This window comes from Athene cunicularia, assembly GCF_003259725.1.
Source record: "Athene cunicularia isolate RWA chromosome 1 unlocalized genomic scaffold, athCun1 chr1_part1, whole genome shotgun sequence".
Taxonomy (NCBI): Eukaryota; Metazoa; Chordata; class Aves; order Strigiformes; family Strigidae; genus Athene; species Athene cunicularia.
The window spans coordinates 61,786,862-61,813,965 of record NW_020799091.1 but is presented as its reverse complement, the minus strand read 5'-3'; the positions used below and the strand labels follow the sequence as shown (position 1 = coordinate 61,813,965).

The 27,104-nt window shown below is 37.3% G+C and overlaps 1 protein-coding gene across 1 annotated transcript in view; it reads left to right on the top strand.

Moving 5' to 3' along the window:
- The window catches only part of IRS2 (insulin receptor substrate 2), a gene marked incomplete at its 5' end in the record, with an annotated part of 29,789 nt that extends 3,220 nt beyond the window's left edge, over positions 1–26,569 (top strand). The window contains one exon of the mRNA XM_026845785.1: positions 24,137–26,569. Coding sequence (XP_026701586.1) covers positions 24,137–24,141 — 5 coding nt within the window. The remainder of the gene's footprint in view (positions 1–24,136) is intronic.
- Positions 26,570–27,104: the final 535 nt, after the last annotated feature.

Below are 27,104 nucleotides of genomic sequence, written 5' to 3'. Positions count from 1 at the left end.
GAGGGGAGCGGGCACCAGTTACCGAGAAAACCTGGAGTGGATGGGAGCGCGGCCACCATCCAGGCGAAAAGCAGGAATGAAAGAGTCGGCTGGTCAGATAAGCAGGGGGAACCGACTGCTGTCCTTCCTATCCAGTAAACAAAGGAATAATACAATAAACACAGCCGTGTTCATTTGGTACACGGCGTACGGAGGAGAGGGTTCAGTTCTGCGCTGTATTTGTCAAAGGGTGGTCATAGCCTTACCTTATTTTAATGTTTAATCTGCATGCGTATTTATTTTTCCTCTTTCCCCTAAGCTTTTAAACACAACCCACATCGACAAGTGGTGCGGGGAAGCTCGTTGAGATTTACTCTTTCTGTAGGAGGCAAGGCTGTCTTCACCACCACCCTGCTTCCCTCAGATGCCTGCATGCCAGCGGGGTGGGCTATGGGGCTTGGGGATTAATGTAGCCAACATCAGGGCAAGGCAGTAAGGAAAAACTTCACACAAGTATCATCAGACAGCAGTGTGGAGAGTTAGGTACCAAAAATGAGATTTCAGGTTAATTGCATTTGGGGCAGGCAAACTGGAAAAGTCATAGCGTGGTAAAGGAGAAATATGTCACAGACAACTTTGTAGGTGTAAGTCGAATCAAGTCATTAACTTTTGCAATTTCCCAGTTTCTCTTTTGGTTTTCATTGGGATTTCACACCGAAGTTTGTTTATGGAAGGACTTCTGCCACTGTTTAAAAAATCACCAAGTATTTTGCCAGCGTATCTGAATTTCAAACATTGTGATTTGGGAGACTACTAAGAATTTCATGGTTTACAGAGAAACACATATGCAATTTAAAGAAAATTGTATTTTGAGCATAAGCAAGATTATTTTAACACAGTAGTAATTCAGGTAGATTTGAGAGAATCTAATTTTGTAAAAATTAATGGTTTGCACAAGAGACAGCTTATATATAATCAGCATTGTTTACGTAGTTGTTTGCACTTTTTTCAAATTTTATTTTAAAGTGAGAAGCTTTACTCCTTAAAAACCTCTTCAAAAACCAAGAGAGGTTTCTAGCAACTTTAAAACAATGGAGATTCCACATATACTTAATACTTAGAACAGGAGAATCTCAGCGATACAGGATATACAACCAAGCTCCTCATAATTGCCTTCTCAGTAAACTACTATTTTGATTTGTGTAAAATACATTTTAAAAAAACCAATTTGAAATCTTCCTTAAGGTCTATAGCAGTAGATGTGTTTTTGTGTGGATAAGTGTTTTAAGGGAAATTATTCGTATCATTTAAAGGTGGCTGGTTTTCACGTGTAGCTTGTGTCTCTGCTATCAGTAACTTGCCTCTGCTGTAGGGAGTGCTGTGCTTTTGGAAATCTCTGTCCATATGATCTTGTCGTGGCAAGAGCAAGTGAGTGCATCCACAGCTGCTGTCAAAACAAAAACTAAAAGGTTGCTTGAAATTATTGGTTCATTTAGTTTTTCTGTGTTCTAAAAGTGTGCAAATATTTAAGAATTGGAGAAACACTTGCCTTCATCTTTTGTGTAAATAAAAATAATACTGTTACTAGTTGGTTAAAACTTGTTACTTGCTGATACTTAGCCTTTTGTTCTTAAATTATAACTGATTTTTTGCTTAAAAACATATGAACTGTGTATGGTTTTCATTATTTATGGAGATACGTAACACTCATTTTTTCTCATATAGTGTAAATTATTTATTCCAGTATATTTATGACAGATTGCACTCAATAATTATGTGACCTTTTTGTGGTGGATCTTAGTTCTATTGAAGTCAAATGGGAGTTTTGTCTCTATTTTGGTGGAGTTAAGATTTTACCCTTTGTGTGTAATCATGAAATTCTTAAGTAAAATTCCCATTAAATTTAGTGGGTGTGTAATAGGGAATTTTGCTTAATTGAAAACACCAGACTTGGGTGGGTTGTCTTTAATTTTGTTTCCTTTTTCCATTAACAAAATGCTCTGTAACTTGTAAATGTTTCTAGTAGCTGGTCTAGTTTTCTAAAATTGAACAGATACTATGTGTAATGGTGCAAAAAAACCCGAGGGTTGTTTTCCTCCTGTGTTAGTTTCTTTTGTCTTGATTTATTTAAAGAAGTCATCATCTGTAATGCATCTATTTAAGATCATACTTGTCAATTAGCTTTTACTTTTGTGAGGGTTTTATGATTTCACCTAAACAATAAAAAGCCTATCTTAAGAAATATCTTTCTGTGTCTTTCTGATGGCATTTTAAATTCTTGAAGACATAATCCTTGTTTCCTTTTTCTTTGGGATTACTTTGCACAATGAGTGATGTTATTAAGGTGTTTTTTTTTTTTTTCCCGCTAATATGCCAACTGCTATAAAGTCTTGGTTCTCAGAGCAGCATGAGAATGTTTAATTGTTTCATTAACAAAACTTGTATTCATTTTAAAATGACTTCTTAAAAGTATTGTAAGAACTATATGCTGTGTTATAAATCTGTACATCTTCTAAAGTTTTTCTGAATAAATTAGTTCTAGTAGTTTCTCTTACTGGTAAGTTCTGTGAGAACATAAAAATTAACAGCAGAAGGAACTGAACTACTTTTAATACCTTACATAGTTTGATTTTTCTTTTTAACCTCTTATGCTTAGAATTAAAAATTTGAGGTTTTCTTTTACAACCTCCAGAAATTCACATCTTGTCTTTCAGATTACACTTCACAGCCAACCAGACCCAAATGGTTAGGTCTGAACCTAGCAGTGCCACTCATGAAACTCAAAATGTAAACTGAAGTTATCTAAGATTAAAATGCAGCCTTTGATATTTTAAATTATGGTGATTATACGGATGTCAGCTTTTTACAAGCAGATAGAGTATTAAAATGCGTAACATCTATTAGACTTTTATTTTGGTTTATACTTTAGATTATGTTTAGCTATACTGCTCCTAGAAAGAATGTCATGGTTACTTTGAGTCATTTAAGATAAATTGTTATAGACCAAGTTGAATGGTGGGTTTGTTCTAAAATGAACCAGTACAGTCATTGCTCAAGGCAGAGGAAATGCTTAGGTTGATGATTGCTTCTGATTACTTGATTTCTTTCAAGATAACTACAGAGACTAACGTTCGCTTGTAAGTAAAATGGATAAAGGAATGTTTGAACAGAAAGAGTATTAGAGTTTTATATGTTGGTGGTGGTTGAGTTTTTTTAATAAGGAGAGAATAATATGGGTTTCTTTACACTTGATTTACTATTATTTTTAAAGAGCATTAATTACGCTGGAATGCTGAAGTGGTTTAAAAGTTGAAAAGCAGCAAGCATCCACAGAAAAATTAAACTGGAGTTAGTGTATGTAATCTAACTTTACTTCCTCTTCAGCAGTTAAATGTCAACACAGGCACATTCAGGTATTTTCTGTTTATACCACATTTTCTCTAAAGCATCATAAATATGTTTCTTTTTAAAGCAATACACACATAAAGGAATGGCTATATCTGGGATTTAAAAAAAAAAATTCCAATTTGTGGAGCTATAATATGCTTTTGTACTGGTTGTCTATATGTTTTCTCTTTGTGTCTAGGTGTGTTGTGTATTAGTCATGATACTCTTTAGCATAGTTTGTGGAAGTTTTAACGTTATGTTGACGATGTGTGTGTGTGTGTGTGTGTGTGTAATAGAAATTTAAAGTGAGTATAGTGACTGATTTGATAAATTAGGGTGTGTAATCATGAGGGTTTCACAACTCTTTTTATTGTAGTTTCTTACAGTGTTTGTTTAGAAGCAATCTGTACACATGGAAATTGGTATCATCCCTTGAGTTTTTAGAAGAGGTGTAGTGACCCCAAAGTTTAGATATGTTTTGTTTTGTGTGTCTGATGTCTGGCATGTAGTTATTTTTAAAGTTTTTATGCATATGTATATAGGGGGTCAAGAGTGGCAGCCTTGAAAAACCAATTTATCTGAGTTGTCCCCTTGCTGACAGTTGTTGTAAAAGCTTCAAATGAAAACTTTTCCTGTTATTTTACACTCTTGCTTATCTCGACTGCCTTTAGCTATCCAATATGTGGGTATCTCGAGTTAGTCAGTCCTCCAGGTGCTCTCAAGCACCAGCAGCAGTAAAGAGAAGCAGCAAGGGTGAATGCTCCCACATATTTTAAATACAAGTTATAAAGTAGCACGAATTTACTGCTGCATTTCTGTCAGCTACAGAGGTGTCCTGGTTTTGGCTCATGCTATTTTCACTGTTATTCTCATACTAAATCCAGAACACAGCATTGTACCAGCTACTAGGAAGAAAATTAACTCTATCCCAGCTGAAACCAGGACAACAGGAAACCAGGATTACTGGTTTAGGTTGTATTTTAGATTGTTTCCACACTAATTTAGGCAGGATGAATCCCTTAGTTGTAGGGTTGTAAGTGTTTGTATTTAAAGCAAGCTTTTAAGGCTTAGTATTACAAGCCTGATCCAAACCACAAAGAAATGAATGTAGAGATTGCTTACATCTTTACAGAGGCTCACCTAAAAAATACACTTCACACAGTGTTAAAGTGCTAACACATATAGTAACTTCTGGGGCTCACTGAAAGATGGAAGTAGTGCATAATCTCCTCTGTGTTGCCAGTTAGACAGCAATGAATAACTTTCCTGAAAAATAGGAATGATCACAGCAACTAGTCTGGTAAATGTGTGCACATTTGCATGGAATTGTGCTGTTGCTTGGGAGCTGAGGTGAAAAATGGGCCACTAAACTAGCACTGTTTAGGAAAGATATTCAGGCTGATCATGAGAAATCCCGTTGGAAATCGATTTAAAAGACCAAGAACAATACTCGGAGTTCTGTAACTATCCAGGTTTTTTTACTTTCAAAACATTTTTTCAAAACATCTCAATTTTTTTATCAGTGATGATGGCCAAAATTGTGTATAGGTTTATCAAAACCAGTAATTAAAAAAATCTAGTTCTCTAGTGCACAGTAAAGGGTAATACTCTCTGGAAAGAGATGCATTCAAGCTAATAGTGGGGAAATACTATCCAAAATAAACATCTTTAATACTAGGATGTTTTTTTGTTTGTTTTCAAATCCAGATTTGCCTGTCTTGGTTAAATAAAAGTTACTTTAGAACATGTTTTTTATCTTGGTAAAACAATCACAGAAATGGTTAGGAGGGAAGAAAATAAACCCAAGCCCCAGACCTAAGCCCCCACCTCTGATGGTAACATCTATATTGTAGAAGAGTAATGCAATAGCTTGATTCCATAGATTAGGAATGATTCAGTGTTTTGTTTACATTATTTGTCAATCTCTTCAGCATCCTAGAGGAGAACACTTCCTTCCTGGCAGATGGCAGCCCCAGGGCCATGCACCTGCCATTACAAGCACTACGAACTAGTAATCTACCCCAGCATCGCTGTTGACAAGAGGCTAATGATTGGAGACTGTCTGCCTGACAGCCTAAACAAAATAGGAACATATTTGTCCTTCAGCAAGGGTCTGAAAGATCTTAGGAAGGACAGTCAGGATGGTATACTGAAGAATTATAACAGAATTTAATTTAGAACTCTTCTAGTCTAGTAGTGTGTGCAGTGTGAGCCACTTTGAAGATGATGCTGCAGAAAGCAAATGATGTCTCAAAGAAAGGATTTTCTGTTTCTCTGGCGGAGTGACCACTGACTTATATATTAAGAGCTCTGTGTTGGTGGGTGGAAGGCTTGTGTGCGGGAAGTGGGGAGTCATATGTGCTTGTGCAGGGCTCTGTCTTGTGCTGGTAAATGGGGCCGAAGTGGTGTTGTTAGAGAGTCAGAATGTCTCTTTAATTGTTTGAGTGATATGTTTGGTGTTTGTATAATGCATTCCCGTTTCAATCATTTGATTTGTAATACTATATGTTTTTGTTATGTCATTAAGCCAGGATGTCTAACTTTATCTTTTGTTCATTTCTCTTACGTGTTTATGAGTGCTTGCTTTCCTTCTTTGAAATGAGTGTGGGCAATAATTCTAGGGGACGCTACCTAAGGCAAAGGTATCTTTGAAGTAGGCCAGGATGTTCTTTCCCAAATTTAAAAACTACCCAAATATTAACCAGAGTTTGTAGAGTATTAAGCAGGATTACATGACGTATGGATTAGACATTGTTGAGCTACTTGTTTTTGTTTGAAGGGGTCAGAAATGGAGGCACTGGGGCTCTAGCATGATGCCAAACAGCAAACTTGCTGATACCAGAAACAGCATAAGTTTTTTAGAAACAGTAGAGCACAGTGGAGAATTTCCCAAGGTTTTCCAAGTGATGATTTAGAAAAATTTGTTTGATATGTGCCATGATGATGAGTGTAAGGTATGAAGCTCATTGTTCCATTGGGTTTTAATTTCCAAATCTGTTTCACAGATACTTTAAAGTAGACTAAGAACAACACTGTAAGTGCAACTTCAGGCAGAGGACTTTGCTTCTCTTCAGTCAAAGACAAATCAATAAATCATTGCATAAACTGAAAATCATGTCAACGAAGTAAGATCTAAGCAGTTTTAGAGTTGCCTCTTGCGTTGTGCCCTCCTAGGCAGTATATTATTTAAAACCAGTGTTTAAGGCAGTCCTAATGTTCAGTTTAACCCCGCATTAAATTGGGTAGCATTCTCAAATGAATGTATGTATTAAAATTCAGAAGTTTTGTGGGTTTTTTTTTGGATCCAGGCTTTTGCTCCCCAGAAGTCATAAGACTGATTGAACAAGACACCTCACAGTCTTTTGGGGGAGAGTTAATCTTAACCCTTATGTAGCAGACAGTAACGTTGAACATTTGCTCAAGAACAAGAAAGCAATAATGATTCTGGCTTAGTCTGTCCTCCCTGATGGAGATAACTGAGGTTATAGAAAGTTATTTGCAATAACTGGTAATGCTACATTTTACCATTATTTAAACTAAATAAGAATAGAATTGATAAATGGATGCAAACTGCATCAGTTTGCTAGTTAATGCAAAACCCCTTAACATCACCAGGTTGACTGCTCCAACTGCCATGGTCTCGCCAGTGCTTGAATTATTGAGAAGTTATGGTGTAAATTTCTTCTGTAGTCTTTTTATCATTTTCTCTAATACTGTTTTTTTTTTTTTTTTTTTTTTTTTAAAAAAAAAACTCCAGTGAATAGTTCCAGTTTACTTTAAAAGGCAGACCAAATGTCAGGGTATGTGTCTACCCAAAACTTTCACTGATAGCCAAAAAAGACTTCTTGCCAGAGAATTATGAGATTTGGATCTGGAAGATGGAGGTAGAATTCTTCTCTATGGCGGTTGCATTTGGTTGAGTAAGAATGTAATTAATTTTTTACAATGTAAACATCTGGCAAAGTTTATAGGAGGGTGGATTTGCACAGGTTTCAGTCCTGAGCAATTACTTCTGCCAAAATTAATGAAATATAACTATAGTAATACTGCCTCTTTAATGTAACAAAAAATTTACTCTTTTATTGTAACAATCTTGTACAGAAACTATTGATAAAGATTTCTGATGGTGATTAATATGAAAAGTTTGTGAACTATGAAAAGTCACTTTATTATAATAATTATTTACAACTAATCAGTTTTGATCTAGCATAAAACTGTGAACATTTATGTTTGGATTTGGAATTAAATGTGTGTAACTTTAATACATAATTCCCTGTCATGGTTTAACCTCAGCTGGCAATTAAGTACCACACAGCCGCTCATTTATTCTACCATGATGGGATGGGGGAGAGAATTGGAAGAATAAAAGTGAGAAAACTCATGTGTTGAGATAAAGACATTTTAGCAGGTAAAGCAAAAGCCATGCACTCAAGCAAACCAAAACAAAGAATTCATTCACCGCTTCGCATCTGCAGGCAGGTGCTCAGCCATCTCCAAGAAAGCAGCGCTCCATCACGTGTAATGGTGACTTGGGAAGGCAAATGCCATCACTCTGAATGTCCCCCCTTCCTCCTTCTTCCCCCAGCTTTATATGCTGGGCATGATGTCATATGGTCTGGGATGTCCCTTGGTCAGTTGGGGTCAGCTGTCCCAGCTGTGTCCCCTCCCAACCTCTTGTGCACCCCCAGCCTGCTCGCTGGTGGGGTGGGGTGAGGCAGAAAAGGCCTTGACTCTGTGTAAGCACTGCTCAGCAGTAACTGAAACATCCCTGAATTATTGACACTGTTTCCAGCACAAATCCAAAAAATAGCCCATACCAGATACTGTGAAGAAAATTATTTCTATCCCTCGCAAAACCAGCACATTCCCTTAATGATGAAGTTACAGAATTAGTGTTCATGTCTTTAACAATAGTTATAGAGAAATGACTGTGTGGCGAAGCAGTAGGAATAAACATGTAATAAAAAATATACACGATCCTGAGACACAGAATATTCCAGAGAACTGGCCATAAACTCAAAATTATTAGTATTTACTAGTTTGTAATCCTAATACTCTGTTACTCTCACAAATACCACTGAGAGATTCTGACATGCACCAGTGAGTGCTAGTATTACACTGCTTGATTTTGGATATCTAAGAAAGGTAACTTACTACACTGTTTTGTTTTAATCTTTAACTGTCAAAATCCTGTCAAGATAAGCTTTTAACTTTAACTGTAGCTGGTGTATTTTTAAATAAATAGTAGACTGTGTGGGTTCTAAATAAATAAATTGGTAGTACTCTGTTGTTGAATGTTAGCCAATAGGATGATTTCCAGATACAAAAGTACCAATGTATTTTAGCACTAAGTGATTTCTAGTCCAGGTTCCCTCTTAATATTTTTCTGTTAGCATGAACGTTCAAGTCACAGTAAACTAAAAGCTTTGCAAGATACAGTAACATGAGATTGTCAATCTGTTATTGAAAAAAAAGATCATAACTTGATAGTAGTGAAATAGCTGGACTTTTTTATTATTGATTTTTAGTAGAACTAGAATTCAGCCCTCAATAAATAAATTGATGGACTTTTATTTTAATAAATGTATACTTGACTATGCTAGGAAGTGGAAACAATAGACTTAGATCTTTCAGCTTGAGTGAGCATGGTCAAACTGGTGTGCCTGGATACAGAGGGAACTGGTCTGTGCTGTGAACGAGCTGTGTAGGATGTTTAAATACCATGCTGCTGTTCGGAGTTGTTGCTCTTACTCCAGTAAGAGTAGATGTAGTAGTAGATGGAGTAGTACTCCATCAGTAGATGTTTTCCATTTTCTTCAATTTCTAATTTTCTTTAATTTTCTAATAATTTCCATATCTTTATAGTGCAGCTTTTTTTTTTTTTTTTTTTTTTTTTTTAATAAAGAAAAGCTGCTGGGACATTAGAACATGTACCTGCGAAATAGTCAGCTCTTTGGAGGACTGATGTGTAGGAGATAGCTTTAGACTCTCCCACCTTGAGCTGAATGAGATATAGACATCCTTAGTCAGACATCTTAACTCTGAAGATGTTCTTGATATTTCCTGTTAGTTTGTTTTAGATCCCAGCACCTTACCAGGCTTGTCATCTTGAGGCATTTTCCCATACATTTTGTAAAGGGCTATTTGAACAGCTAACTCTTCTTCATGCCACTCTGGAGGCAAAGTTCTATTAAGTTCTGCTGAAGATGGCAAAACAGTACACAAATAAGAATTTTATTGAAACTATGTTAAATTCCTTCTTTGCAATCTTTTATTTATTTTTTTTAAATCATGTAAACCTATTGTTTTATTGGAGTGTGAAGTGGCTTTATCTTAGTCATTAGTGTAGCTGTGGTTTTGTGTGTATGTGTGTGTACCTGAGTAAGATCTTAATTTTGCTTCTGTAGTCAAAAAACATTGCACATTTTGGTGTGTCTCAAAATATATTAACTCGTTATTTGCATCAGATACAAGCAAAGCAAATTCTTGTCTGGGAGAAGGAAGTAAAGTGTATTTGTTACATAAAAGCCTGTTGTCTCATCCTAAAAAGAATTCTATTCAGTAATTGTTAGTTAATCCAGGAGCAGGAAACGTGCCCAAATTCTGTGATTTAGTTTAGGAAAAACACTGGAAATAAGTGGTACACATATTAGTACAGGATACAGCATAGTGGGGCTATGACTGTAACTGTTTGATGAACAGTATTGCCATCTGTCTTTTAATTCTGAAATTCTGTTTCTTCATTGGGTCAGCTGCTACTAGAGTTTGTTTTTTTTTTCCCCTAGTATGTGTGTTAGTCTTGATGTATGTGGTGGCACCTTTCTTAAACTTCTCCTTTGCTTTTGTAATGTGGTAGCTTCTTATTTTTCAGAGGTTTCCAAGATTTTTCATAGCAATGATAAGTTATTAATAAGGAGGCTTGGAATCATTTCTCTTTCTCATGTATTGTCTTGGGTCCCTTTTTGGGCCATTTGTGACCACATAATATCTTTCTGGAATAGCGATAATTAATAACTTCAATTAATTTTTTCAATGTACTTTAATTAAAAATAGCTACTGGAAATATGGACCTCTGATAGAGTATAAAGTAGTCTGTGGACTGTAATTTGGAAAGCTTTGATGTGGAGGAACTAGTCATTTATAGCCTGTTCATGTTGGTTTTATTTTATGTGTGTTTTATGAAAATTTATGGGTGATTTTGCCCGAGTCTTATTCCTGCTGTATAGGAAAGTGTATCTGTCATCTCTTGTCTCAACCATAGGTTGAATGTGGAAGACACTCTCAAAATTGTTGTGCCTTTTATTAGTGCCTCATTTCGTTGGTTGGTTTTTCCTCCTTGTAAACAAGCATCTTGTGATTGCTGCAGAAGAGTTTTGGTAGGGTGGTTTAGCACAGGCGCAATGGAATTATTTGCAAGCCAAGGGAGAATATTCCAGAAGAGACCATTTATCCATGTTTTTCCTGACAGGTTTTGTATAATTCAGCTGTGCTGGGCTCCTGTTTTGGTCTGATGGACACAAAAGTATAATTAAAGGCAGAAATATTTTTGTCTGAGGCCACTGGATGACCACAGGACTTCAAAATTTTAGGGGACCTTTAATGTAGGTGTTCTGAGTGAAACTGCTTAATGCCTCCTGTGTTGCAGATTCCACTTCAAGTGTCTCCAGTATGTTATGCCCTAAGAGTCCATGTTCCCATTTTAGATTTCCACATACATGGTGGGTTTTTTGGTCTAGCCAGTATTCTTGCATTTTAAGTAGAACTGAGAGGATTGGCCTGTTCTGTAGACACCTCATTTGCGCCTTATAGAAGCCTACTGAAACAGTCCTCTTAAGAATCTGGCATCCATAAGTAGTCACTGGAAGGATACAGGTGCCTTTTAAGTATTGAAGAGGCAGGTCACACTTGAAGACTGGCACAAATCTGTCTTCCCTGACTATAGAGGGAGCCTATACACTTGGCATAAATGGAACATCTAACTTCCAGAGGTCTGTGATTTGTGAAATCAAACTTGCTGTGTGGAGTCTATTTTAAGTAGAAGGACTTGAAATGAGACTGATATTCATATGTGGATCAGCTGGCATAACTAAGTATTCCTGCCTGACCTGGGCTGTACTCTAGTTAGTTGATGATGTATTGTACTTGTTCAGTAAATGTGAAATTAAAAGGGATTTGTGTTTTCTCTAGCTATGCAGCTGCTGCACTGTTGGCAGAATGCTTTTCATTATATTTCCTGGTCACTTACAATATGTAAAATATGCAGTGGTATTAGGGCCTTAGCACTTGAAGCAAACCTGGGCTTTAAAGGCACAGATGCCTTGGAGGACATGCTGGTATTTTGCAGTGTATTTCTTCATGGGTGTTGTCTGCGATCTTTCCTTTTCCATCGTTTGCAGAGCATTCTTCTGAAACACCATCTTCACTTTTATAAAGTCTCACTTACTTCATGGTATCCTACGGGAAGTTAAAGTTCCTTAATGTGAGGTCCTGAAGTGTTCATCACACCTATTTGAGATGTCCTAAGCAGCTTTAAAGAGCTGGGATGCTGTCAATGGGAAGAAATACACTCAGGTCTTTGTATACTGGAAAACCTCCCTGAAGTGTAAGGGAGTTCTCTGCTGAGCATCATGGGACTAGAGCCAAGCTCTTAAGTATCCCATCTTAAGTGACAAAGATAGTTTTTAATCTGTTTTATAGAAACAGTCCCAGCAACATAATACAATTTCAAAAAGAGGACAGTGTCAATTATATAGTCGTGTGGTCAGATACATTGCTATAAATAAAATCTATTTTTCAAAAATGCTTTATGAGGTACCGATGAGCCTTTTTAAAAAAATTAAGTGTCATTGGTTGCTAATAAACATATTTACTGGCAACAAATCAGGGGAGCCATAAAATAAAACAAAACAAAGACACCTGTGTGAGAGCACTTGGGAGAGGAGGAAAAACAGAACTGTTAAAACAGTAGAGTACAGCTCTGTTTGTGTAAATATTTACTTAGAGCTCTTGTAATTACAGAAGAAAGTGCATCTTGCTCTGGAGTTAGCAATATTGCACATAAACGTTGCTAAAGTTTTTGGTCTTTTTTTTAAAAAGTCTCTTAAGTTTTGCGAAAAGTGCTGTGAAAGCACACTATACTCTGACAGCATGGTATTTTTCATATTTAACAAATATTATTTTTTTCTTGGGGAAGGTAACCTTTTGTACCGCAGGTCTCTGAAAAATGCTGATATAAGTGTTGTTTTCTAAGCTGAGATTCATTGCGTGTCTCAGATACTCTTGTTCCTTAGGGTAGGTAAAATTTGACGTTCTGCATTCACCTTCTTTAGCTGCCTTTCTTAAAAGTGAAGCTTTAGCATCTGTTTGGTCTTGCAGAGCTAATGAATGTGGGCTTGCTTCACTATTTCTGCAGTAAACTATCAGATGAGGAGGATTGAAGGTGCATCTGATGGAGCTGGGAACAATCGCATTCATTCAGTACAATCTGTGTTTCTTGGTTGAGAAAGTAAGTAAAATATGAGTAAGACAGAGGAAGTAATTTCTATATGCTTTCTGCTATCACAAGTTTTTATGGCCAGCTTCCAGCTTTGAAACTGGTGTTCTCAGAAGATAAATTTTAACCACCAATATTACTTTTCTAAACAGTTTACTAAGCTTTTTACCTCTGCTTTCCAACAGAGTATCAGTTAACCTCCAGGAGTGATATGTGGATGATATTTATGAAGCCCATGTGACAAAAATACGTCTTCTCCTTTTATATTTTAACATAATACTAGCTTCTGTATGCAGTACAATCCATATTAGCTTCAGAAAGGAATGTGAATTCATCTCAAGATTAAATTCAGAGCAGGAAGTTACAGGTGCCCCTGTTTATTTTAAAAATGCAACATAAAATATTAAAAAAAAAAATTCTAACATTTCTCAGAAATGTATTTGATTCAAGGGAGAATACAATCCAGTTTGTAAATAAGAAATCTACAAATAAGTTCTTGGAGACATTGTTTTGCTTTGCTTACTAGAGTGTTTGTTTATTGAAGGAGTAGCAGGAAATACCTGCTGGGGGATTCTGTTAGAGAAAGAGTGGCTGTTTTCAAGAAGGCCTGGTGGGTTGCTGTAGAGTGATAAGTATTAAGGCTCAAGCAGATGAAGCTGTTGAAATCAACAGGGACAGGGCACCTCGCTAAATTTATGAATCTGGCTTTCAGACAGTATCCACTGTGCCAAGCATAGGTGTGGGTTGCAAGCCTATAGTCCCAAGGAAGTTAGAGAGCTCAGGTCATGGTCATAATGAGCTGTCTAGGATTACCTTTATAAACATTATCTGGAGAGATGGATCATAGCCCCACTGTGTACCTGAGAAAAGGATAAGATGTTTTGATCATTCTCTGTGGAGGTATTATGAAGTGTTTGCTTAAACTCACTCTTTTGGTTCTGGGCTCTGGGATGTGTCTCCCAAATCCCATGTCTGGACTGTGGTAACAGGGCATGTTCCAGGTCCTGGGTTCATGGCATGGACACTCCAGACCCCTTCTGACTGCATGGAAGGTGACAGAAGGTGGCCCAGGTTTGCATCATCTCCCAGCCCCCATCCTGTCTCCTGGTACTCATCTAGGGGGGAAGCCCAGCCTCAGGCAGGGAGGGACTCCCTGTGCACTGCAGTGGGTTCTCTGGTGGCTTCTCATAATTATCTTGCTTACAGCTCAGGGCCTCAGGGCTATCAGCTGAGCCCACTTGCCTCATTTAAGGTGTAACCATAGTAATTTCTGAGTATCTTAAATTGTGACTGCTTTCTCTGTCTAAATCCAAGACTGAATTTATGCATTTTCATTTTATGCTATATAGATTATATTTAACAGATGCCACAGGGGTAAGGAGTATAGCTGAATGCAGCAGGACATAGATGATTATAAAATATAGCAACTGTAATACTCTAATGAGCAGAAGTAGATCTGTAAATGCTTTTGACCAGTGATAAGCTAAACTTGTAATTCAAACAGTCAGAAATAATGTTCCCGCAGAAATATTTTTAAGGGTTAAAAAAAAAAATTATTCACAGAAAATAGGTAGTTTCTCATCTTTGTGTTGTGCAGTTGTCCGTGATGGCATACTGAACCTGGCGATTGCTGGTGCTTGGGTGTCACAAGAAGAATGAATACTGAGGTGTGTTGCAAATGAAGTGAAGGAACATGCTCAGGGGTGATGCAATAGGAATAGCTTCCTCTGCTTGGAGGAAAACAAGCTGGTTATGGCTTGAGCAGCAACTGAGATCCCAGTCCCTAATGTGTGATGAACTGGTAAAGCTGTGCTTTGGCTTTAGCTCATCATGAAAGGTTTCTAAGTAGTCTGGTAGTATGAGGAAGTTCACCTTTTCACAAGGTTTTGTTCCAATAGCTTTTTCTCACAAATTTAGACTTCCAAATTTTTTTTGCAGTGTTGTTTCCAAGCACTTTTCTGGAGTGGGTTGGTTTTGTTTTTGTTTCTTTTATGTGTTGCTAATGGGAGCAATATGTTTGATAAGTCATAATCACAATTCTATTCAATTAATCTACTGAAAAATATATTATGCCTATGTTCATGCACAGTGCCTGAAATGATAGAATAAGGAGACTCTTTTTTTTTTTTTTTTTTTTTTTGTGTGTGTGTGTGTGTTTGTTTTTTTTTTTTTTTGTTTTTATCCAAACGTTTGTATATAGCTACGTGCAGTTAAGAAAGCAAAAAGGTTATGGACTTAACCTGACTTGTACTGCTGTACTAACAACTCTGAACTACAAGACATAGTTTTACAAGAACTGGGGTAATACATGCAACAAGCTTGATACCTGAAGTGAAACATGTATCAGTTTAATGAGTCAGTGGTGAGATTTCAAAAGATACAAAATTGAAAAAGTAAACTGTTCTTACATTTTCTAAGCAATGTTACCCAAAATGCATCAGCTCATTCTTCTTTCAGTGTGAGAAAAGGATCCTAACCTGATCTCGTGGAAAAAAACTTTAAACTTGACAGAACAAAGCTCAAAAAAACTAGAGGTAAACCAATTTTCTTTGTGTAAACCTACTGAGAAAGGTTTGGTTGAAATGAAAATAAGTTGAAGGAGCTATCTGTGTCAAATATTGAGAACCTATTAGGAAATTACATAAAAAGAGAATACCTCTTGTGTGTTTTCGTTTGTTTGTTTGTTTGTTTGGGGTTTTTTTGTTTGTTTTCCCCCATAAAGAGCAGGCTTTAAGTAAATGGCCAAAATAGTGACCTTTGTAGAGAAACACTGTACATGTGTGGATACTTTTTTATTTTCTCACAGATAATTTATTTTCCCTCCCTCTACCACAGTCCATGTACACAGTACAACTGATTTCCCATCGAAGTGTTAGAAACCTTTTCAGGTAACACAGAGCATAGTTTTTCACCTCTCAAGAATCCTGCAGAAAGTGTTGGCCCGCTGTACAGGGCTTTTCATCCCAGTTTTGCAAGGTTGTATAGAAGTGCTTGGGCACTGTGTTTTTGAGCCTTTCCATTGTGCTTTCAGCTTGTAGATAGGAAACATCCATATGGGGCAATTGCAGTTCCTGTTGCAGTGTGTCTGAATATATAGAATAAAGGAAGGACAACATGTGATGATACACAGACTGTGAATCTTAGCTGTACATGTGAAGTAAGACTTCAGCTTTATTGGGGGCATTAAGCTAACATGTGGCATATTCAGAACAAGCAGAAGGAAATAATTCTTCTTGCACCCTGTAGTTCAGGTGTGAAACTCCGTGCTACAGGGTACTAAAGCTTTCCATGAAAGGAAGGAAAATGCAGAAGGTCCTTGATAGGTAAATCATTAGGAGATAGATTATAATTTGGGCAAGTATCTCTGTATTCTTGTCTTGGTTTGTATAGTCTTGCTTAAGCAGCTGCTTTTGATTCACTGTCAGAGAGAGGAAACTGGATTAGAGGAGTCTTTAGCCTGCTTCAGTGCAGCTGTTCTGTGCTGTATTGCTCATGTCACTAAATGGTTTTGGGGAGGTTATGGGTTGGTGGTGTCTTTTCATAATGGAATGTGAAGTCTGCAACTTGTTGCCTGGCTTTGTCTTTCCCTCATTGCTCTATTACTGACTGATTCACACTGACAATGGTGAGAACACAAAAGATTTCTAGAAAAAGCATTGACAGAAGTAGAAAATCATCCTTTAAAATCTTTTTCTATCCTACTACCAGATGCTCAGAGTTTTAAGTGACGGTGTGACAAGAGAAGGCAGTAGCAGAGGAAAGACTGCCCTCCCATGCATTCCCGGTTGTTTGTCTTAGCCCTTCCCTGCTTTCTTTTTCTCTCCCTTTGCTTCCCATGTGTCTCTTTTGTGAGAAGCAGCATCTCTCTGGACATAGCTCTTAACTTGAAAGTCCAAAAGCTGCAGCAGCCAGCCTAACATTTAGTGTGTGACCATCTAGTGCATTTAGAAGGCAGGTTAGATGCATAAATGGACGTATGTAATGCTAGGGGTGTTTCAGTCTCCTTGGTAAGCACTCTGAAAGTCAGTTTGGAAAACAGGTGGGTAGTTGACTGAAAGTTGAGAAGAACCTTGTGTTTTAAAACACAGTACTCTCTGGAAGATAAATGTCTTCCTTTAGGATGGAAGAATGCTTCAGTCTCCATATAGACTTTGTAAATCTGAAACCTCTTTTGGTATTAGGTGCCTATGATCTTTTGGCAATGATGGAGGCAGGGATCAGTCTTTCAAAGAGTAACTGGATGAAGTGTTTCTGTTTTCCTGCCCACAGTATTGACATGGCTAAAACACTCAATCAGGACTGACCAGCATGCTGTACCTTTCTGGCTGAAAAGAAAAATCTCAATTCCCTTTCCTCCCTCCCCATTCCTAGTACATCTTAGCTATATATTCCTTGGTAGAGTGCTCTCATTCTTACTGAAGCTGTTTTCATGGAATAATTAGATATCCATTGTAATAGACAGGGAGAGTGAACATGTCTTCCCACAACTTACATGAGTCCTCATCCAACTGTTCCCATGAATATTTAAAATTTTAATATGAATAATTCTTCAATTTAATAACTGGAAAAGACTACTTTTTCTCCCAAATGAGAGAGAGAGAAAAAGCATGCTTTAAGCTCTTTGAGAGCACTCTAACACTGTGTGTTCAGGCATGTGGATGGAGGTAACCTAGTGGCTCACAAGCAGCTACTGGACTTTGGTATTGGCCATTGATATCTAGAATGGCAGTCAGGTTCTTCTCACTTGTGGATCTAACCAGAAATCTGATTATACTTTCCCCCCTTTCTGTTACCTTCCTGAAATAGGTCCACCAACATTGATATTTCAGTTGGCAGTCGTGTGAGAATATTGAGCTCTATTTACAACAGCTCTTTGTTGTCAGATCTTGTTGCCCTTGTTAATGACTACTGATATATATTAGAAGAGGGACAAACATGCCTTTGATATCCCAGCTGAGCATACTTCCTAGCAGTTACAAAGGTGTGTAAAAGGATATGGTCTGTGCTCCTGAAATGAATACCAAGTCATACACCTCAGACTTGGAGATCTTTCATAACTCTTACTCATCTGAGCCTAACATGAAATAGGGCAGAAGAACTATTGCTTAGAAGCACCTGTTTTTTCTTGACTATAAGGAGCTAGAATGACTAGCTCCTCATAGAGTGAGCTAGGTCAGAGATGTAGAGGTACACATTGGGGATGGCAGAGGTTAGCTGAGTATTGCCTAGTGTATGCTGTAGAGACAGATGTGCTAATTCATTTGGTTTTGTTGTGTCTCTGAAGACAGGGTTGGTAGGTAGTTCAGTGTATTAGTCACCAATCCCTTCCTCCCTCGCCCTTCATCACTTGTAAGGTGAGCATGTTGTTTTGAAAAACTGTCTCTTAAGAAACTTCCAGCCTCACTTTGTATGCAAAGTGGTGTCGCTGGAGTTTGCATGTTGCTGTCTATGTTCCTGGGAAGAGCTCCACTCTCTCTTTGGTGTGGTGGAAGGAGCTGTAAAAATCAAGCCAACCGCCTAATTGAGGCCACGTTTGCAATGGTGGGTTTTGAATCTGCGCTGGTAAAGGGATGGTGATGGTTGTAAGGTGGGAGGCAATTTCAGTTGCATGATAAAAGTCATCAACCAAGAACATCGCTACTTGTTCCACAATAGTTAAATCATGTGCATGTGAACTGTTGAGTGGCTCTTTGGCTGGCTGACACAGACTAATCTTTTTGGTGGCAAATTCTCTGTGTATTTTCCATAGCTGCTTCTGCCTGGGTGTTTCTGTCCCTCTTACAGCCTCCTGATGGAAGGCCAAAATGACTAAACATTTTTTTTCCTAGCATTTTGTTTGCTCAGAAAAAGCAGCTTGATTTTTTTGTTTAATTTCATGTAATGTTTTTGTACAGTTTTATACCCAATTTGCAAGGGAGAAAATAATTGAACAAATTTCAGATAGTACTATGTTGAGGGTTTTTTGTCTGATTTATTTTATACTTATGGGTTTAAATCACATTTATACAATCTTGTTTAATAGTACACAGTAGCTGTAGCTCTGAAATTAAGAGATAGCAACTGCATTAAATTAATCCTGGAAAAATGAGCATGTCTACTTTCCTAATTTTAAATTTGAAGTGCCTATTTTTATTATAATTAATATGGGAAATATATTTCTGGACCAGCACTTTATCTATAAATTCATTATGATGACATTTATAAGTTTAATCCTTTATTTTCCATATAATTACATTTTAATGTTTAGTTATTCATAGTACAAAATCTGTAAGAACCTTGACAAAATGATAAGAAACACAAATTATATCAGATTCTGAAATCAACTAAGCATAGCCCTCATCATCATCTGTACTTCTACCGTAGATTGAGCTGCTTAAACTCTAGTGTAAGACTGAAAGTAAAATAAGTGTCAGCTCTGTAAGTATATGGTATCAAATACAGATTACTTTGATTTTTAGTACCTTTGGATAAAAGTTGACATTCAGTATAAATTGTGGGGATTTGTCCATGCCATCAGATGAACATTTTTAACAAAAAAAAAAAAAAAAAAAAAAAAAAAAAAGTAGTACTTGCAGGTGCTGATATGCAGCATCTTTTTCCAGATAATCTAGTGTTTTGTTTCCCACTTTAGAAAGTAATATCTTTCCCCATGGTTATCTTATTACAGTTCAAGATGTTATCATTTTTAACTATTTGACACAAGAATTAAAAGTACTATAAAGCTCATTTTAATATAAATAACTGTGGCCACAAAATCCCTACTTCACTACTTTAGAGAAATTCAGTGACTTTTTTGTTATCAGTCATAAAGAATCTATGTTGACCCAATGATTGCTTTTCTGAATTCATAAAGTAGACATATCAAAATAACATTATCTACTGTTTCTTAGTGGAATAATATACCAAAGGAACTAGTTACTTGTGGCAGTATGTCTCCAATTACAATCAACCTTGACTTGTTTAAAAAAAAACCAACAACAACATGGCGTTTTCATTTCATGATTTAACTTGTTTTTCCCATCAAATATGGAAACATTTTACTTTGGATGGATATTATTCACGGGCTTTATAAACTGTTAGAGCATACTACTTTATGTTTTCCTGTGAAGTGTTGATAAGGCAGATGTTTAAGCCCCGACTGAAACTTTTTTATGTGGTGATGGCAAAGCTCGGCTGTATTTGGTATGAGCAGTCCTGCTGAGTGGAGCTCACATTCCCTGAAATTACTTATGAAGAGCCATAGCTCAGCACATGAGTTGTTTAGCAGGGTGTCCTATGTACTTAATATTAAGTGTAGTATTCATTAAATTGCTTAATGAGAGTCAGAGCTAGGTCAGGATTTGGCTCCTGCTGTGCCTCCTGGCGAGCAGGCAGGCTGCATTTGCATTGGGATGCTTAGCCAAATTTATGACCTTACAATGTGTGTATGTTCATCCCACAATCCTTCCTGTGAAGAAGCCCTCGGAGACGGCGGTTCGCACCATCTCCTGTTGGGTGTGGGGCCAGGTTTGCACGGGTTTATTGCTGTCGGGACCCATGCTGTCCCTCTCCACCCCTCAGCCCCTGCTGCCTAACTCCCTGGTCAGCCTGCTTGCTGACACCAGCTGCTCTGGGTGTAGGGAAGGGGCTGTTGAGGTGCAAGGCTACAACCCACCCAGGTGCCTGTGAGCTCATCTCCTGCAGGGTACAGTGCATGGTGCTGGAGGGTAGGGAGGGCAGTGCAGTTTGCTGGTGGGGGGAACACTTGCCTTTTCTGGCTGGCCAGGTGCCTTGCCCACAGCCATGCATCTCCTCCTGGGTGTTGGGAGAGCCAAAGACATCTCCCTTCAGGTGAGATGTGGTTCCTTGGTCTGTGCCGTCTAATGGCCTGGCCTGATGCCTGCAGACATACACGTTGTTAATTTCCAGATTTGGTTGTATCAATAGGATTGCTCTTCCAGGAAAAGATAGTTAGCGGGATCAGAGCCTTAATCGATTTGGCAGCCAGCGTGGGGAGTGGAAACAAAGGGACGAAGCCACTGAGTGATTTGCCTGGAGTCAGGGCAGAAGCCTGTGGCAGAGCTGGGGGTTCTGCATCCGATGCCTGATCTGATCTGTCAGTCGCGCTGCCAGTGGAATAAATTTACTGGTTATTCATAACCAGCAACATGTTTTGCCATTAGCCACATGAATAGCTGTTTCTGTCTGCGTGCTTGTTAGCAGATGAGAATTATTTTTAAGAATTAAGAAAATTTTTATTCATTGCTTACTGACTTTGAAAATTAATAGAGACTAGATCTACTTTATTTGACTAACCGTTGTATTCTCTTCACAGTATATTTAACAAGTCTTTGAGTATTTGGTAGTTTCCTAGAAATTTGTGTTTATTATCTGATTTGTTCCCCAAGAAGCACTGGTGGAATCAGATTACTAAGTAGTTTTGGAAACTCAGCAGTGATCATGGATGCTTTTCTTAATAAAGCCCAAAACCAAGAAGAAATTTCAGTATTGACACAGTGCTGGACTTCTGTTTTGATTTGTGCGTGCCCATGGGGAATGAGGATATCAAAGAATATGTTTGTATCCTGTAGGAAATTTTTTTGCTTTATGGATAAAAACAACGTATGCTGGTGTGGCTTGCTGTGTAACATGTAATGTTGACCTGAGACTTGAAATAAGTAAAAGATACTAATCACTGAAGTAAAAATTAACAGTGATTAGATTATTGATGTATTTTTTTATTTTTTTTTTTTTTAGCATGGAACCTGCAACTTCTTGCAAGTCGGCTTCAAGTGAAGCTGACATTGCTGTTATGTGCATCAAGTAGTTATTTTTTCTTTCTTGATTCAAAGCTATAGGAAATTGTTTCATTATTGAAGACTATGTTTGGGTTAGTTTTTGAATTATGGGTCAGCATTGGATAGTCTCATTGGATGGCATTTTTATTGCATCATAGACTCTTAAGGTTGTGCCCACAGTCCCACTGTCCACCTACAAAACCTTGTGAAAGTGCTTTGAAGCATCGACCACTTCACCTGTTACAGTTTAATTCTGGCTGGAAAGTACCTGTTGTGTTGTAAGAACAATGGCAGGTTTGCTCAGTTGCTAATAATCCTCCCTCATGACCGCACTAGGCTGAGATACTTCTGGAAACACACTAGTGTTCTTTGCATGTATAAAAATATCTTCCTCTGATTTCCCTATCTGTACACATTTTTTTTGCTTTGTTTTGGTTTTTTTTAATTTTATTTGGCTTTCACTATCATGTGGCTGCTTTTGGGGACCTAAAGTTAGTTGTCAGATTGGTTTGCATTTGAAGGAGGAAAGCAGTAACACAGGGTCAGCATGTATCATTAAACGCTTGTTTGCCTGCATGATGCATTTATCCTGCTTCCCTGAACAAAAGTTGGAGTGAAGTGGTTTGTTAGGTGGCTCTCCCTCAAAGGAGGAATCTCTGCTCGCTTCCGAGAGCCATCCAACCTGCCACACGTTCTCCCGCACAGCTGTACTGGATGGTGGTGGCAGTTTTGGTTCTTCCTTGACTGAATTGTAAAGCTGTTCAAGTTCTTGATTTGAAACATCCTCACACTCTACACAATGAAAGTTTGTTTTCTGAAGATTGAATGGATACTTTTGACTTAGTTTCTGATCAGAAAAGTGGCAGCAAATAAATGACGATGGATGGGGGCAATGAGATGCTCTCCTTTTGGTCTTGGCTAGTTATTAAGTCATCTCAAGCTGTGTCATGAAATAAAATCCTAAGTAATATCCTAAGTATCTGATCATATAGTGGCTCCAATTGACTCCAGCAGAACTAATTCCTTAAGTAAACCGTAGCTCTGAGAGATTCAATATCAATTCTCACATATATGCCAAGATCTGTCAACCTTTGTTTTTGTCTAGACTTGAAGGAAAAGCTTTTGTATTGCTTTATCAGAAGCGTAAATGGATTGAAACTTGCAGAGATATGCACTATGCTTACTTTGACATCCAAGTTTCTTTATAATTTATTTTGGTTTTATAGTCCCAAGGGAATTAAAAATGTGCAGGAATACTGATTTCTTGTATTAATACAGTCAAAATTAATGGGTTATGTCCTTTATAGACTTTTCAGAGTAACAATATTAATTCCAAAGATGTTCCAAATAGCTTGACTGTTTAGGAAAACTTGTGTAATACATCTTCAAACTAAAATTTTGATTAACTTGTAAAAAAGTTGTTATAAACTATTAAATGAACTAGACACAATTAATAGCACTTATATGAATGTAATGTTGCAGCCTGATGTTGTATCAGGATTTACTACTTGCTTGGCACCTTTCGAAATGAAGTGCCAATGCTTTGTCATGTAAAATTTACAGTCTCAGTGTTTTAATCACTACTCTTTGTGCATTTATAACTACTGTTTGTGTACTGCTGCTTTCCAAATATTACAGCAAACAGGAAAAGTCTACACAATAAGCAACATCCTAAGGAAATTTTGATTTTTAATAACCGTGTTAACAAAATCATCATAATGTTGTGAGTTAATATAATAATGTGCCTTTATGGTAGTGGCACATACCATGCATTAATTCTTTGCAGTGAAAAAACATGAAAGGAGTCAGCTGCATTCTTTAAAATAGGATGGGTCACTTCATAATCAGTTTCTATTTTACTGAATCATTCACCTTGACTGTTTGAAGCAGCTTGTAGTCAGTAATCTGGAGAAGATTCCTGTCATTTTCATACCTAGCCATATCTTTACTCCTGGAATAATACTTATTCAGTAAGTCAAATAACTAAATTAGAAGGTTCTTTCTATACTTTGCTTATGTTTTTAGAAAGACTCTTTCCCTAAAGACACATAGTCTCAAGAAACTTGTTTATAGTGTCTGGAAATGGACAGCTTTTGATAACACTTGTCTGACTAAAAAAAAAGTTGAATTTGTACCTGCTTTCTGCAACCCCTTTTCCTTTTCACTGATTCAAACAGTGATGGTCACAACTTGAACTGGGGGGATTTTGTGGTTTTCTAACCAGTTCTGTTTTCTGTGGTTTGCTTTTCTGAAGAACAGCACCTGAAAAGTTCTAAAAAACAGGAGGTGGTATTGAATTGGGGTGTACTCCCGTTATAGCCTCTGTAGTACCTTAAGATGTATATAAATATGAAAGCAGTTACTGCATTTCTTTTTTTTTTTTTCCCTATGAAAACACATTCTGAATAATCTCTTTATGGTGGTTTTTGTGTTGTTTAAATCGTAAATATGTTGGGTTTTTTTTCAGGTTTTATTGACTTTCTTTCATTTTTCTTTTCAGAGTGAAGGAGTTAGTTTTCTCACCATGACCTCAAACAACAGAGTACAACATTCAAAGAAGCTGCTCGGCATATACCTTTTTTGTTTTGTTTTGGGGTTTGTTTGTTTGTTTGTTATTTGGTGGTTTTGTTTTGTTTTGTTTTTTAACTGAAGCTGCTTAAGGTTTACTTTTTCTCGTTGTTCTTTTTGGTCCGGACAGTTACTTAACTGTTGTGGACTGAACTGTGCAACAAATCTGGGAGGAAGGGAAAGCAACCTGCCTAACTCATTACCTGTCCATGGCATCTACAGTATCATTTTGCTGCTGTTTCAACAGAAGTTGGAGATGCTCTTTAGATCATAGGAACTTTTCTGCTGGCCTCTTTAACTAATGGCCAATGCCTTCATTTACTTTTTCTGCAAAGACAAACTGTATTTATTCTTCGGCATATTAGGGGGTTCTGTAACACCTGCTGAAGCAGTAAGATCTGGTATTTACTGGCATAATTTCAAGCCTACCACAGTACTACCTCAGTTCAAAGTAAAGCCGGATTTGTGGTGTTGGTGTACGACAGGACCTTCTTTATCTCTATGCTGAGTCTCTCAAGAACAGTCGTCAGCCTTACTGAACTTGCAACACGTACAGCTGCTGCTGTTGCTGGGTTGTGAATCACTAGCCGCAGGGTTTACTTCTCAGATGAAGCCTAACCAGGGCACTGAAAAGTCTAAAATGGGATGAAACTCCATGAATCGGACTTGGGACAGAGGATTCAGAGTAGTTAAAAAGAAAAAATATAAAAATGTGTAACTGAAGCAACGTAAGTTAAAAACATCAAACTGTATTGGGGGTATCTCTCTGTACCTTTGACACACTTGTTTAATCCTCTCTATGTAGGTGTTTATGTAGGTACTTCAGATTGCAGAAGCCTTTTCTTCTATTTACAAGCTCACTTTTGTCAGCTAACCCTGTTCTTAGCTGCATTTCTTGTAACCAAAAATCCACATAGGCATGCTAGGAATGCAGGGATGATAATGGGTATTGAGCAGATTCAAGCGCTAATATTAACACAGTATTATCTTGCCATCTAGGAAGTCCTGATATTTGCCTTTTACCAGGAAAGCACCATTGCAGTTGCAGGCATTATTACAGGGAAGAAGAACCATTGCAGTCACTTATCCTGAGTTCTTTTCAAGGCTACCCGTGCATCGCGTTTCCAGTAGCCTGAAAATCTGAGTGATGTGGTGGCAGCTGTCACAAATGTCACATACAGCTGTTGCACCAGACTAGCAGAATGTCATGCCACCTTGTTTCTTCTTCGATAAATTTGTTGAAGAGTTCGTATACATTTTAAGCGTACCTCCCCAGTGCCTGCTCTGGTAGACATGTAAGTATTACTAAGTTATTTGAGTTAGGTGAGACTTTTTTTATTCTTTTTTTAAACCATTGTGCTAGGTGGAACCTGTTCTTCACTATTAATAATGCATTATCTTTTGGGATTTTTTTCTGAGGAAGACGAGAGTCCGTGTCTTACAAATATAATGAATGGCAATGTGGTCTTCCTGCTTATGTGCTGAATTTTTAGAACTGAGGATTGTATTACTAGACAAAGATGAATGTGAACTAATTCCTTCCCTACCCCATGGAACACTCTATTTTTCAGTGTAATTTTGGGGGTCTTAAATCACAGCAATGCATAGGCTACTACAATATTAGGTCTAAAATCAATTTAAATATTAATCTGAGGGTTTTTTTTTAAATAATAATGATAATACTATAAATGGTTCTAAGACATTCTAAAATGCTGCTTGTTCAAGTTGAACTAAAAAAACCCATACTTTTGACATATTCTGTCTGAACCCCCCCTTAGCACCGAGTGTGGTATCTGCTGAATTTAATGTTTTGAACTTCTATTTTGAAATACCCCCCTGTACCAATTAAGAAATCATGCCACTAAAACAAATGGCTAAAATGCATACAGCAACTTCAAAACAAAAACTTGACAATATAGTCAATTCTCTATCCTGTATATTTCACAAAGGCATATGCAATACTTACATTCTTAATTTAGTTTACAGAATGGAACCAAAATGTATAAATGTTACGTTTGCTAAAACTTCACAATGTATATTGGGTCTTTGTACATTTTGCCTGACTTACCTTAAATTTAAAATATTTTTTGCTATATAACCTTAACAGTTATTAAGCAGTGTTTTCTTTTTGGGTACGTATTGTTTCTGGATATCAAGATGTTAAATATATTTCTTGCTATTGTGATATGACAAGAGACTTAACTTATCTTGCTGTGTCTTCCAATGTACACGCTGTATATAAGGATAAATGTGATGCTGCTGGAGACCAGAATAAATGGAACTAGAGTAGTGTATTGTATTTAGTCTGTATTGATCATGGATGCTCTCCTTAATAGCCATATGCAATAAAATACATTATTTATGAAAGGAGTAAAGTATTTGTGTGTCTGTTTTTTCTAGGGCTGGGGTGGCTTTTCTGGTTGTTTACATGAAATTGGTTTATTGTCTCTTAAATGGAAACAGAGTTTCTCTGAATATTAAAACTTAGTGCTGTGCACACACCTGCTTTCCTTTCAATGCACATAAGACTTCTGAAAAATCATCAAATCATTTTAACTCTTGTTTAAGAATTTAAAAAAATCAGTATTATAAAGGCAAAATCTGTATATTTGAGGAAATAACTAGGAGCAGGATTTGGTCTTAAGTTTTAATTCCAGTTTTAAAAGTGAGTGGAAGGCTATGGGAGTCCTCCTGACTACTGATCTATTGGGAAGAGACTTGCCCTATACATGCTGTATAGTCACACTGCTACAAGGCAAAGGAATCTAATGCTCTGTGTAGGTATCTTAATCTGCTGGCCTTTGAGCAGGGGCTCCACAGTCATAGACACCATGGGGTCACTGTAGCCTCATCTGCCCCTGGTCAGTAGGAATGTCTTGTATACCTGTGTAAATGACCCT